The sequence below is a fragment of the Hippocampus guttulatus genome, chromosome 1, assembly GCF_054856545.1.
Source record: "Hippocampus guttulatus isolate MCC_2025c chromosome 1, RoL_Hgut_1.0, whole genome shotgun sequence".
NCBI classification, from domain to species: Eukaryota; Metazoa; Chordata; class Actinopteri; order Syngnathiformes; family Syngnathidae; genus Hippocampus; species Hippocampus guttulatus.
This window is the reverse complement of record NC_141261.1, coordinates 7511596-7524957: the sequence shown is the minus strand read 5'-3', so window position 1 is coordinate 7524957 and position 13362 is coordinate 7511596. Positions and strand designations below refer to the sequence as shown.

General features: G+C 40.6%; 1 protein-coding gene across 1 annotated transcript in view; it reads right to left on the bottom strand.

Annotated features, from left to right (window-relative positions):
* Positions 1-210: 210 nt before the first annotated feature.
* The window catches only part of LOC147210233 (MICOS complex subunit mic25a-like), a 28089-nt gene continuing 14937 nt past the window's right edge, over positions 211-13362 (bottom strand). The window contains exons 6-8 of the mRNA XM_086107220.1: positions 9728-9798; positions 6125-6260; positions 211-799 (exon numbers count right to left, since the gene is read on the bottom strand). Of these exons, the coding sequence (XP_085963346.1) occupies positions 776-799; positions 6125-6260; positions 9728-9798 (231 nt within the window). The 3' untranslated portion in view covers positions 211-775. The remainder of the gene's footprint in view (positions 800-6124; positions 6261-9727; positions 9799-13362) is intronic.

Here is a 13362-nt window from a genome sequence, read left to right as displayed (position 1 = left end):
TTCACACCTAAGTTTGAATAAATCGGTACATGTTATAAGGCAGCTCACAAAAGTAGAAAATTTGTAACGCCATCATTTCAAATGAGAAATGCCAAAATACTTGACAATGACAGTATGTGACATTGAAGTGGAGCTTTCGTCTCATTGTACTGTGACGGCTTTTCAGCCGGACAAGGATGGATTCTGTTTACCAAATGAATACAGACAAGGCCAAATAAACCGCGGATAGTTTAATGCAATCAAATAATACAATACAGACTTTTTTTGTACTAAAGTCACTGCGATGAGGCCGCAAAACTATGCGGGGAAAAAGAAAAACCACCACTCTTGAAAGTGCACCATCGAAACAATAATGCTATGCGCAGTCCCCATACATTCATCTTTTTTACCGCTAGACAAGCAGCAGAAATCTGGACGCAAACTCAAGTTGACATTCATGCACGCATGAAAGAGCCTTGGATGAATCTTTACCATTTAAATCGGCCAAACAGCCTCTAATGGTCTCATAAAAGATGGATTTGAAAATGTATTGAGCCAGACCTCGAACCCGCTAACTCTTTTTCTTTTTTTTTTTCTGTGGAAAATGTAGCAGTGTAGAATCATCGCATCATTTCAATGGTTGGTACTGCAGATGAATAGCATACAAGAAAAAAAACATTTCAACAACAAGGCATGCCAAGGGCACCGTCTATCTCTTGGAATTCAACACAAAATCACGATCGAAGGTGATGCTCTCAGAAGTAGTGTCAAAGCCTTTGTCGGAAATTCTCCTTCTTCATCCATGGTTGACCAGGTAGTTCTAAATGGAAAAAAAGAAAGAAAGAAATACTGATTGAGAATAAGGTGAAAGAGGGGAAAAAAGAAAAATAAGATAAAAGAGAGGAAAAAAAATTTAATAGGCTGGATAGGTGGATATATAAATGAACGCATAAATGTCATCACAACAAACTATATAATTGCACTGTATAAAAATGCCTTTGCATCATATGAAGAAAATTGAAATCTACAATCACATTTATACTGTATATTCCAGACACTAAATTGCTTTGCATTGTCCTGGCCTCGCAGTGCAAAGGTGCAGGGTTCGATTCCGACTACGGCAGGGGTGCCCAAACTTCTTTGACCGAAGATCTACTTTTCGATCAACCAACCTCCCGCGATCGACCCGTTGCCGTGCGCACGCGTGCACACGCGTGCCATGATGAGCAATAGCCTGACGCTGAGGCATGCGATGCACTTAGGCAGTCTGTTAACGATCGTAGCTCACGCGTACCGTTTTAAAATGCTTCTCTCGGCCCTCCAGGTTCCCATTCTTTGCCCATCCCCTCGGTGAATTGTACAAAACAAACTCTGAATGAGAATAATGATAACGATTAAAGATATACTGCAACAACTCGGATCACAAGCTGCAACTGCAGACTGCTGGGCGCTAACAACTTCCGGTGACGCAGTCACACGTCACCGGAGGTTAAAGATGACCTGCTTTATTTTATTTTCTTTTTAAAATGCTTATTGTGAAAGTGAGACTGGTAGAATAATTAGGGTGCAGTGTGCATTAACACAAAACATATATTATTAACATGCACAGAGACACAAATGTGTTTTTTTTTTTCCTCTCCACCTCGGATCGACTTGGGACCAGTCCTTGATCTGCTGGTCGATCGCGATCAACGTAATGGGCACCCCTGGACTACGGCTTTCTTGTGTGGAGTTTGCATGTCCGCGCAAATATAGATCAGGCGATGCACAAGATTTGCACCGGTCATGAAAACAGAGCCCCATGACTCATTGGTGTCAAGCAATCATGAATGGCACAGGTTGCATACTTAAGATAAATCACGTGACCTTTAATGCACTGACACATTGTTTAGTTATGAGATAACAAAGCCTGGAAAAAAAAAAAAACATCTTGCTGAAAGGTACTAGACAATTTCAGGTTGCTAGACAAAAGGAAAGCCTCAATTTGATTGTATTTAACAGTTCAAAAACTTGGATGTACAACTCAAACACAAACTTTTTTTTAAAGTCACTTCAATGGCGAAACAGATGACTATTTCACTTGACAAAACAACCCCCAAAAATCAATCAGAAAAATTTAAGGACAACGTAGATATGAGCCAACTTTTTGTAGATGCTAGACAAACTATTGGAAAGCACGACGCAACCAATTTGAAAGTTCCAGATAAAAGTCTTCAGAAGAGCTACAAAAGGCAAAAATAATGCAATGGCATTTTGTTTATTTATTGACGAAAGACGAGAGAAGAAAAGGAAATTGATCTCTCTGGGACTACACGAATCGGGGTGCAATCACAAAAGAGGCAGATGGAATGTGTGACAAAAGGACTTGGAAAAAGGACGGTGGGTATAAAATGGACTGCTTTGATAATACCGTGGCTTGGATGCGACAAAGAACAGTGAAAACCCCCCACTGTTGCCCTCTCTTATCCCAGCTGGGGGCCTCGAGTTCCACAATACCGATTCCTATGTGTGAAGGTGGAGTAGGCAAAATCCAGACTGAAATTAGGGTTAAATTTGTGCGACGAGGCGTTCTATGGAACACACTACAAGCAGATGTTGAATGACTATCTGGGTCCTCTATCAGACGGTGTCGAAAAGAGGTTAAAACCAGTGCTGGTAAGGTCAGGGTTCACCCTGTGTACGAAAATGCCTCACCGCGGAGGTAATTTTCAGTGCCTCACCGTCTATGTCTTTCCACCCCTGAACTTTTTTTTTTTTTTTCTTTTCCTTGGCTGGAAGCCGCGAGGTGTCTGAAGGCCACGAGCTCGATAAAAGACTTGACTTTTTGATAGCACGCGGCAGAGCAACAAAAGGGCGGAGAGAAAAGAGGAAGAAAAAGTGAAGTGATAATGGAGGATGGGGACAGGAAGATGGCTGGCTGATAAAGAGAATGGAAAATGAAAAAAGAATGACGACCGTATGTGTCACAGCAGGGGCTTCAAATGATGAAGGCAGGCATATTTCACATTTGGAAGAAGAGGACGGGTTGTGGCATGTCAGAACACATTTGTGTGATTTTGCAGGACTTCAGACTAACATTTATTTATTTTTATTTTATACAAGTAACACAGTTGAGTTGTCCTATATAGGACGCAGAGAATAGAAGCTCACTGAGCGGTAAAATACCGTATTTTCCTGCACTATAAGGCGCTTCGGAGTATAGGCGCACCTTCAATGACTGGCCTATTTTAAAACTGTTTACATACTGTATATAGGGTGCACCGTATTATAAGAAACATAGAACAGAAGCTACAAGAGTGGCTGTGGTTGCGTTATGCATCCACTAGATGGAGCTACGCTAAAGGGAATACAATACAATATAGCTGTATTTATATGGAGCTTTCACAACCACTGCAGCTGCGAACAAAGCCCTTACAGAACATTTGAAATACTACGTCCAAGAAATCAGTAAGTAAGGTGCATCGGACTGTAAGGCACGCTGTCGGCTTTTGAGAAAATTAAATGCTTTTAGGTGTGCTTTATAGTGCAGAAAATACGGGACTTCATGTTTCAGATTCCTTTTTTTTTCCATTTCATCTTTAGCATCTTTGTATTGGACAATTTGCATTTGTGGCAATGGCTGTGTATTTACCTCACTAAAATTAAGACATTGTCTTTTGCACACAGGAATGAATATTACATATTATATATACATAAAATAAGATTAGAAAATCTTTATTTGTCCCACAATGGAGAAAATTGCAATCTACAGCAGCAAAATTGAAGGTTCGATGCTTCAAATAATAAATCAATTTTTATCACAATATTTACTTTGCACTTACATTCCAATCTCACTTTCTTATATTCCTGTGTTTGAACATGGGACTCTATTACAGGATCATTTATCTGCAAATTTTGGCAGCTGTCACGTCAATGTTGAATTTTCTCATTCTGCCGAGCACTTATGCCCCCATCTGTCAGCCACCTACTCAGTATCATTTTCTCTAGTACGCACCGTTTCCTCCCTGTTGTTTTTTTTCAATTTCTTGGCGTTCTCCATTTTAACACTTTCTTCATTTTAATTGATCCTGGTTTTGACATCTCAAAAACATATGTATTTCTCGCTCTGTGCCAATCAGTGTGTTCTTTTCCAAACCGTTTTCATTACATTTCCTATCTGTTGGGCCCTGAGCTCAATCACATTTTGTCTTCTTCATCTTTTCATTTGATTGCCTCATTATCGACAGGCACAGTAGCCATGCTCATGTGATCTCAGTAACAGCACGACTTGTGCGCAAAAGGGGAGTGGGAGGGATGAATATAAAAGAATATTTAAAGAACTATTTAGATTCATGGAGTGGATGTTCGGGAAAACTCAGCATGCATGGTGTTTGCTTTGAAAGTGGATCCGTCTGCGCTAGAGTGAAGTATTTTAACTTTTTCGGTTTCCTATGGTTTTCACACAGCAAGAAATCAAAGTTTTACACATAGAACATCTCATAAAAACACTTTCTATACCCCCGCAGGATCTTACCCAAGAATAAGATTTCATAGAATTTCTTTCCAATTGCAAAGTCATTTTTTGACCAACAAGCAGCCCATTGCTGGATATAACGATAGTTGAGTGAAAAGACCGCATTCATTCAGCAGATCACAAGCGAAAGACACTATAACAAAAGTAAATGAGTGTCCTTTTTGCAAGGCGGGAGAATCAATATTCGCCAAAATTTAACAAATATCGTTAGGAAGTGGTCCCATGCCATGATGCTCAAAGAGCTCAAGGTTTCATTGCTTGGACAACTAATTAATGGAAGAGAATCTTTGACTAGATTACCGATTAATTACAATACAATTGTAATTAAAATCAATGGTATTCTTTTTGTGTGAAAACAAATATTTTTTATTTTATTCGGTATCCTTCTCATTTTTGAGCTCAGGCCAGATATTTTCTTGTGCCTTTGCTTAACCTTTTAAAGGACAGCGGTTACTACAGCGGTCAGTTTAGCTTGTTTTCAGGTTACAGGGTGCATGAAGGGTTAAACTCATTAAGCACACCAACTCTTTAATATCTCTTCTGAGCTTCTCACATTGAGCGGGCCTGTCTGTTCTTTCTTCCTTCCACGGTGCAAGCTAGGCCACTGACATTGATCTACAGCACATCTGATGTGATGAGATTGGCCCTAAAAGACTCGAGAACAGCATCAGACTGTGCAACTCAAAGTGTGGTGCATTCGTTTACATCTAAAGCTGCAGATAAATGCCAGGAGCGTCCCGCTGAGTGTCCAGACACGGCGTTTGAGTTATATCACCGTTTCATGTCGGACTTAGCCTCCCTGAGGATAATGACTAGCAGAGGTTGTCGGTCTCATTTGTCTCTGCAGGGTCTGTGTCATTTGGTATACAGTATATACCGCACGTATAAACACCACTTTCAACGGGTTCAAGTGTCACCGCGCAGGAAAACCGCTGTAATGTGCAGGCTTGTCCCCTAACCTGCTGTGAAGCTGATCCAAAAAAAAAAAAGCAAAAAAACTACCTGTATACTGACTGACAGTACATGTGGGAGTTTCAAACATGGCGAGAAGAAAATAAATATACCATCTTCTGCATTCCTATCCCCGTGGGATGATCAGGTGGCCAAATAATTCAGTCTACATCAGGGGTCTGAAACTTGTGGCCCAGGGGTCATTTGCGGCCCACAAGATGATATTTTGTAGCCCCCTACTTGACAGAATAGCATAATCTTAATAAGGCCCAAAAACTGCTGTAAAAAGAAAGGTTGGCAATGAGAAAAGCCAATTTAAAATAAAGAAACAAACAAACAAAATGATTTTTTTTTTCTTACTGAGCACAGAGAAATTTGTGGTGCTCATGAAATCAGATATCGTGACTCAGCTAGACATGCTGAGGAGTATGGAAAGTAGAGATGAGCATGAGGACCTGGTCGGCAATTTTGTTCAAGTTCTAAACAACAAATTCAATGTGATGAAAATAATATTAGATGTATTTGGAAACAAAGGTAATATCCTCATACAGTAACTTGAAAAATGATTTGAGGTCAGAGAAAATTGTTGTAGATCTGCAATGTGAGTGGAAGTTTGGCTAAATGTTCAATCAGACAGCTGCGGTATTTCAGCTTAAACGCTAAATTCGAGGACGTGCTTACCCTCTTTGCCGCATTTATGCATTGCATGTATTCTTTGGCCAGGTCTGAACATCTTAGAGTTTGCTGTCCATTCACCTTGTAGCAAGATAAAACCTGAGCCTGCAGGCCAGGACATACAGCGCCGGTATTCCGAGACCTACAACAGACACAAAAAAGAAGATAAGCAAGCTGTTTTCATCCAAAAGAATTGAATTTTGTTCACAGAAAATAGCAAATATATTATTATTTAGGGGCGGTTTTCCATGATGGGTTAAAAACCGACTGCAAAATAAGCCCCAGTCTTCGCATGACATCAACTTCAATGTTTCGTTTAACTCATTACACTTTTTAGTCATTTTGTGTTGTACAGTATGTTCTGGGCAGGGCGGCCTGGTGATCCAGTGGTTAGCGCGTCGACCTCACAGTGAAGAGGTACCGGGTTCAATTGCAGCTCCAGCCTCCCTGTGGTTGTTTGGATGTTCTCCCCTGTGTGGGTTTTCTCCGGGTACTCCGGTTTCCTCCCACATTCCAAAAACATGCGTGGCAGGCTGATTGAACACTCTGAAACTGTCCTTAGCAAGTCGATGATTGAGGTCGAACAAAGGTGAAAATCAAAATGTCGTTCACGCCCACGGCAATCCACTTCCAGCAACTGTTGGTGCGGACGCTACAGTATGCGCTTCACGGCAAATGATGCAATTAGCCCTGAAACACATTTAATTGAGAGGAAAGGATCATTCTGATCAAATAGAGCAGAAAAGTGTTCACGGAGAGATTGAATTAGCGACGCTTAATTAGCTATGTGGGTTGTATAATAATTGGTTTTAGCCCGTCTATCTGTGTGATTGTTAACTATGACAGGTTTGCTGGCTGCGTGCATCATTCTAATGGAGACGGACTGATTGAAGCGGAGACCAACAAGTTACATACGCCTACAGGAGTTACACACCACACGCGGATATTGTTTAAGTTCGTAGAAGACAAAAATGCACACGCAGGCACACATCGTCCGGCATGCCAACGCATCCAATTAGCGCATACGCGCGGCGATTCTGTGAAGAACTTTTAACGGCCAATTTAATTGGAAAACAAATTAAAGGTTCCTTTAGTTTTCATACCCAGAGGAGGCTATGACCCGCGCATTTTATTTGCAGTACATCCGTGTCCATGTGCGCGACGTACGTAATCATCGGCCAAAACAACAGCTCGAGTTCATCAACGTGCGAACAATATTGCGAGCGGGGAGGAAAATGAAGACAGAAGGCAGCGAGATAAAAGATGAGACGTGACAAAGGAAGGGTCCGTCGGTGTTATTCTCCACGTTTGGAGTGATGATGGCCTATCTGAGAGCTATTGTTCTGTTTAAGCTTTGGCTTTTCGAGTTCTATCGGTTTTGTTACTTTTCCTCTCACTTTTCACACCAAAAAAAAAAAAAAAAGGAAGAAAACCAAAGCGCCATCTTTATCTCTTGCAAGGGATGAAGCCGCCCAAGATAAGTAGCTGTCCTTTAATTTGAAATAAATGGCCTTCATCGGTGGAGCCAAAGTCTCCCGATAGCAGAGGGAGCTTATTAATAATAGCGCCTGAAGATAAAATGACTCCAGCCACAGAGGCGGTAAAGCTCTGTCGACAAGCTACAACAACCTGAAGGCTGTCCAAAGGCTCCGTCTTAGACGTGGCATGAAGCTTGGCTCAGGTGTCCTTGATCATTTCTTCCTTCTGGCATTGATGGGCTTTTCAAGCCAATTACTGCTGATGTTATTTTAACTTGAAAGTGTATTAATGAGGGAGGGTGTTGATCATCATAACAAATTCTGTAGCTTGCGCTATCGACTAACAAGGCGGCCCATTAACCACACTGCATTATCGTTGCTATTATTTAAAACGACAATCAGTGCGAAGCCATCAGTTGCTCACTCTCAAAAGATTCCGCTTGGCTTTATTTGTGAAACGTCTCAGAATCTTTGCATTTTGTCTTTGCAGTTGAGTAACAACTATTTGAAGGTGCACGTTATTCCCATACAGTCCACTGGGGGCGTAACAATACATAATTGTAAGACCTTTGGAATTATTTTTATGATTTTCAATGATTTCAAGGGGGTATCCACCCTCATTTTAACCAGGCCTGCTTCATGAGTTTTTTTCTTTTAATAACCCAGTTGAACCACAATTCAAAAGCAATTGATTTTCAGTGGTTAATTTTTTTTTCTTACTTTTGTCACATTCAAGTTATTTCTATGAGGACTGTTTTTTTTTTTAAATGAACATAATGTTTCCCACATGTGTACAAGCAAAAATCACACGCGCTTTAGATGACTTAAAATGGAGACTTGTATCAACTTAATGCACGTTCACTGACATCCTGGCAAACAATCACGGTGGTGATTTTGGCTTTGTGTATGCACTGTAATGTCTCTGACAGATCTGCCAAACGTATAAACAGTAAGATTAGATACTTAATTAACAGCCTTGCCCGTTATTTTTAATCTCTGGCGGTTACGTGGAGGCGGGCAGAACACAGGGGCCTCAGACTTGTGGACTACACAGAAGGGCTTAAGAGAAACAAAGGGAAACGTAAATGAAGAATCACGGCGACACAAAGGCTGTTTTTCAATAGTTTTGTGACTGATTAATAATTTCCTCTTATCAGTTCCAAACCGCATTTCTCAGTTGAAAATACAGAACCAATACCAGTGACTTGCAAGAGTTTCAGTTATGGTACATGTCCTGTTTTTCGTAGCAAACCAAATACTGTATTTCGCAAAACCACTTATGTAAAAAGAAAAGGAAACATGCCATTTTTGACAGGCCAGGTATGACACGGCACAGAAGCAGACATGTTAGCATATGCGCCTCACTGTTAAAACGCTGCATGTTCAAATCCGGGCTCCGGCCTAGATGTTGTGTCACAAAAAAATTAAAATAAAAAGGAGAGAGATTGGCTGTCAACCAGTCTTAGGTGTAACCTAACAATAGTGAGGACAAATAAAATAGATGGATGAAGCTAATCAACGAGCAAAAGTGAAACAACGTATTTGATTTGATTGTGTTTAACATTCAAGATTCTCCAACGATGAGGAAATTCTTGATTATCACGATGAAGGCTTTTCTTTCAATTACTCACATTTAATTTTGTTCTTCGGTAGTCACGGTGATAGGTTATTCGAAAGCAGTGTTAGTGTTCTGACAGAAAACTTTTCCAGCAAGCATGAGCCTGGCCTCTTCTGTGACTGCAAGCATTTCGAATTAGTGAGCCTTTCCCAGGCTGTGGCTCATTAAAGGCTCACTGTGAGACACGCTGACCACAGGGAGTGAGCGTATTGTTTAACTCGGCTTAATTAAAGTTGCCAATTAAAAACACTTATCATATTAGTCGGGTTTGCTCTGGAGAATGTGAGCATTTAACCGGTTACAAAATGAGGAAAAGAACAGATCCTTATCTATTACTGCTTATTAGTCTGCTGTGTGTAGTAAATGTGTGTGTGTGTGTGTGTGTGTTTGTCAGAACCCTGAGGGTTTAATATGGAAAAGGAAAAGGTGTGTGTGTGTGTGTGTGTGTGTGTGTGTGTGTGTGTGTGTGTGTGTGTGTGTGTGTGTGTGTGTGTGCGCGAGCGCGCATCTTACCTCACGGTTGATTCTGTCTTGGATGCCGCTTGGTGGAATTGCTCCTTGCTGTGTTCATAAATCTCCAAATTCTACACACCGAAAAGCACAGAAAACACTTGACTTCACAATCGCTATTGTATTAGTTTGTAATATTGTCTGGCCATGACACCTTTTATGGGTTTTTTTTTTTAATTAGAATCTGTGCTAGTATTCAGCGTTTGTGAGGAGCGCTTGGACAAACTTTGCGGCACAATAAAATGGTCTGACATTGTTCTTGTCATGTTATTTCTTTCCGGTCACTTTATGGGTAAATGAAATGTATTTTTTGAAAGTACCACTCCAAAATGGTAAATCAGTCATGAGTTTCTTACATTTGAATCAATGTAAGATAAATGTAAGAAATGAATGATATTTTTCGATCTTTCAGTAAATAATGGAGAATTGGGCAGTGGCCCTGTGGGGAAAAAAAAAAAAAAAAACTAAACAGTGCTAATCCACAACAACTGGAGCCTCTTTTCTGCTGATCTACATAGCTTAAGCCTTGCACACACCCAGCATTCTCTCCAAATATTTAAACAATAAACAACACCAGCTGAGAGGGAAGCATCGTGGCAAAAAAAGAGAGAGAAAACGCTTGAAAGAATTGTAGGGGAAAGGTACAAAAAAAATAAAGAAAAAGGCAAAACTCATGGAATCTTTAATATTTCGAAATGTATCTCAAAACTGTGCAACAACACAAAAACAAGTGGTAAGATAATGTTAATGTTGGCAAAGCTGCGGTAGGCTGACATCTCTTTAATTTAGTGCAGCTAAACTCCTGTCATGAGAATATTTTGCAAAGTCAAACAGACGAAAACCCACAGCGAGATTTCGGAGCAGTAAAGCAAGCACACGAGCCCCGCAGACGAGCACAGAAATTCACACGTTTGTACAGTGGGCATGCCGCGCACCTGATTATACAATGGATGGGAAAAAAATCCAGAGACGCGGCTCGCTCTCTCCATCTTTCTGTCCTTCACGGCCGCACCCGCCGAGAGGTCTATCAACAAACATGCGAGGCCCAACAGCAAACACAGCTTGTACCGCCTGTATGCCAGCCTGCCAGTCTTCTAGGGGCTCTGTATACCAAACCTGTTGCTAATGAGACTTTCGTAAATAATCACACATCTGACACCAGGATAACGCGCCAAAGACATCCTTCTCCTTTGGGAGAGTGCAGGCAAATTTTAGAATCAATCCAATCCAACAGGAGAGGAGTCACCGATGTGGTGGCTGAAGGCACCAAGCAGCCCCCAAGGACCTCATGACTGGCTCAGTCTAGAGGTGTTTAACATATGTTGCTAGCATGAAATAAAAGTTGTCATTCTGAAGTTGTGTCCAATATTCATCTTTTGATATGAAACTCAAATTTCCTTAGTATACTTTGTGGAAGTCGGCCCGGCCCGGTGGTCCAGTGGTTAGTAAAAACGTTCTGCAAGAGACTAATTGACAGGTGCATTTACCAACGCACACTCAAACAGCCAACTACTTTGTGAGCTCTGTGCAGCCATTATGAAATGAAGACAACACCAAAAGCATAGTTGACTACTAACTAAACAGAAGAAGGAGACAAGCAAGACTTCTAAGAATATTTAGCCCCTTGTGGATGTGAGCCCACAAGGTTTGTGTGCCTTTTTGTTGAAGCAATTGTCTTCATAACTATCATCTTTCATTTATTGTTTTGGAATGCCATTTGTATTTATATGTTTCATGTCCGATTTTGTGACTAGTTCTCATGGTTTTTGTTGCAGCTGCAGCGGTTGTGAAGGCTCTATATATCAATATTGTATTGTATTGTATTCCCTTTAGCTTAGCAGCATCTAGTGTGTGGGTGTCAAACGTACGGCCCGCGGGCCGAATCCGGCCCGCAAAGGAGTTTAATCCAGCCCGTGAGATGATTGTGTTAAGCAGTGGTGTCAAACATACGGCCCGCGGGCCGGAACCGGCCCGCAAGGAGGTTCAATCAGGCCCGCAGGATAATTTAAAAGTGGAAAAAATGTATAAAAGACACAGAATTAATATTTTTAATAAGGTGCAATTCATTGAGTATCCGCTAGGGGGCACTGTTTTGATCAGAGAAGAAGTCACTGAGACAGACCCATGACAGCAGACGCTATCAATAGCACTCTCACATTTACACATTTAATAGCACTCTCCTTAGTTTGTAAGGTGTAGGCAGGGATTACATTTAGATTTTATACGCACGTGTAAATGGTTTAAAACTTCTTTTCTTTATAAATCTCATTTAATCTTAACGTGCATTACTATATTTTTCAAAACCAATTAATTGTTAAAGTTTGTACAATCAGTGGGATCAGTTGCAATGCATATATGTGAATGATAAAAGAAAATTGTCGAAGGAAATGTAAGGTGCTTCATGAAATGTTTTGTAAAAGATATGTTCATTAAATTTCAACATGTTCCTAATGTTCTTGTGCTTCTTTATACCAAAACAAAGGTAAGACATATTGTTTTGGTTATTTATAGCAAAGTATGGTATCATTTTAATGGTCCGGCCCACTTGACATCTACCGAGGCCGTATGTGGCCCACCATGTGAAATGAGTTTGACACCCCTGATCTAGTGGATGCATAGCACAACCACTTCCACTATTGAAGCTTCTATTCTATGCGCCTTATAAAGCAGTGTGCTCTATCCATGAAATCATTGAGGGTGCGCCTTATAATCCGAAGCACCTTATATTTGCAGAAAATATGGTATTTATTAATTTGCGGGTGTTTATATTTATGCAACGGCGTTATTGTCCTTTTTTTGTTGTTGTTGTTGCCCATAAAAGTGTTGACATAGTTTTTAATTGAGTTGTTCGGGTTAATGTACAGTAAATATTCTCTAGTACGGACTCGTGTTTGCGCTGTCCAATTTGTCCTGATAACAGAAATTCCTCATTTGGGAAATGAGCATGGTACATGTCCTTTATGATTTTAATGTTTATTTTTTTCTGTCTTGGGAAGAAAATTTGTATTTTGGATTGTTTTGTTGGATGCATTCTTTGGTTTATGACAATGTTTGCCTGCGTGTCATACAGTTTTCTTGCTAGTTGCAAGTAACTGTCCCATTGATCACCGATGTCTGGTAATTCTTGTGCATACTGAAGGATTTTTGTTGCCATTTGCATTGCTTCCTTGCTGGATGGTGGCTTGTCATCAGGAGTTGAATCGATGCCTTGTTTTTTAAAGTTTCTTAGATTTGCATCTTTCCGACTCCAAGTGTCTGCTGGATCTTTTTAACTTTGTGTCCAGCCTCGCTCAAACGGATGCATTTCACTCGCTCCGCTCCAGTTGTTACAGTTCTTCTACGTTTCGATGCGATGATCTACACGACGTAAGTGAATAAAGTTAAAATCTTTCGCAATTACAGTAAAACGCACGCCAATAAAAAGTCGCTTACACGTCTTCGTTTCAAATCTGATGAATGAAAACGGCGAAGCGAACACGTTTCTTCGGTCGTGTCGAGTGGGTGCTGCTTTTAAGCTAGTGCCGCGTTCTACAGGACCTAAGTGAATAAAGTTAAAATCATTCACAATTACAGTAAAACGCGCGGCAATAAAAACTCACTTACACGTCGTCGTTTAGAATCTGATGATTGAAAAACGC